The 1658-nt window shown below is 44.0% G+C and overlaps 1 protein-coding gene across 1 annotated transcript; it reads right to left on the bottom strand.

Moving 5' to 3' along the window:
• Positions 1-456: 456 nt before the first annotated feature.
• Positions 457-1395, bottom strand: LOC131415730 (olfactory receptor 8S1-like). Its single transcript, XM_058557551.1, has one exon. It carries the CDS (start codon positions 1393-1395, stop codon positions 457-459), a length of 939 nt encoding a protein of 312 aa, XP_058413534.1.
• Between the last annotated feature and the right edge of the window lie 263 nt (positions 1396-1658).

The raw sequence follows: 1658 nt of genomic DNA on the forward strand, positions 1-1658 counted from the left end.
GGTAACTGGCTATTTAACTGTAATTCTTCCAATCTGATTTTATCATGAAGCCTGTGGTTGGCTATTGATTAAAGCTAAATATTTTTTAATGAAATACAAGAAAACTCATTTGAACCCTTTATTTTAAACATTTCAGGTAGAAATTTTTGTGAAATTTATTCTATGCTTCTGAGAAATTGAATCATCTGTGTATTTCAACTTTTCACCCTAATTATTTTGTTGTCTTATTGGTGGACTTGTGGAAGAACGTCTTCACATTCTTTTCCAATCAACAGAGCATAGACTTTCCAAATGGAGGGCCAAAATAAATGCCTCTACTTTTCAATAAGAAGACGGGGTGTTCAGGCAAGCTGCAGGGTCTTTTGTGCATCCTATTTGACCCTGTGTAGTGGGAGGAGGAGTGAACATAAGAGGAAATTCTGTCTTTGCATTTATGCTGAGTAAATATGTCTTAGGTCACCACCTAAAATATTGCAAATATTTCTCCAATATCCTTTTCACAGCTGTCTTTACCTCCTTGTTCTTTAGACTGTAGATGAGGGGATTCAGCATGGGTGTGATCACACTATACTGCAAGGAAAAGAGCAAATCCAGGAAGGAACCACAGGGAGGCATGAGATAGCGAAGCATACCTGAGCTGAAGAACAGGATCACTGCAATGAAGTGGGAGGAGCAGGTGGAGAAAGCCTTCCTTCTGCCTGTGGTGGAATTGATCCTCAGGATGCTGGATATAATACGGACATAGGAGAAGAAGATTGGGAGGAAGTTTCCAAGCCCAAGCAGTACAGTGGAGAAGGACAAGATACTGATATTGATGGAGATATCAGAGCAAGACAGAGGGAAGAGGGAGGGCAGCTCACAGGTGTAGTGGTGTATGGTTTGGGCCTCACAGAAGTCCAGGTTAATAGCCAAGAGCACAATGATGACTGCATTGAGAGAGGCCAGGCCCCAGGAGGCCAGCACCAGCCCATTACAGAGCTGGTTGCTCATGACCTGGCCATAGAGCAGAGGGTGGCAGATGGCAGCATAGCGGTCATAGGCCATCACTGAGAGCAGACAGGCTTCATTTCCTGCAGTAAGAAACACAAAGAAGACCTGAGTCAGACAGCCCTCTACTGAGATGGTTTGCTTCTCGGACAGGAGGTCCTCCATTAGCTTGGGCACAGTGACAGAAGACAAGCAGAGGTCCAGGAATGATAGGTTACTCAAGAAGAAATACATAGGTGTGTGGAGGTGGGAATCAGCCCTGATCACCAGCATCATCGTCAAGTTGCCCATCAGAGTCAGGAGGTAAATTCCCAGGAAGACCACAAAAAGCAGAGCCTCGATGAGGGGGTTGTCAGATAGTCCAATGAGAATGAACTCGGTGATGGTGCTGTGGTTCCTCAAAGCCATTTGTGGAGGATATATCCCTGGAATAAAATAAAAGAAAAGGTGAGATCTCCTGTGACTGTTTTTATCTCCTTCACAGCATCACCCTTCTTCTCATACATCCCTCCCTGCTCTGCCTAGACTCTGTGCTGAGAAACTCAAAGCTGTCCTCACTGTATCTACGTAAGAGGTTTTATTCTGTTTTTTCAATCGCCGTTCTTGGATTACAGTCTTACATGCTTACAGAGAATCCCATTCCTTTTCTATAGGGAGCTAACTGCAAAAAT

Source organism: Diceros bicornis, chromosome 17, assembly GCF_020826845.1.
Source record: "Diceros bicornis minor isolate mBicDic1 chromosome 17, mDicBic1.mat.cur, whole genome shotgun sequence".
In the NCBI taxonomy this organism is placed as follows: Eukaryota; Metazoa; Chordata; class Mammalia; order Perissodactyla; family Rhinocerotidae; genus Diceros; species Diceros bicornis.

Excerpts from the sequence above, each read along its gene's own strand:
- LOC131415730 (XM_058557551.1), bottom strand. The coding sequence starts at position 1,395 with ATGGCTTTGAGGAACCACAGCACCATCACCGAGTTCATTCTCATTGGA.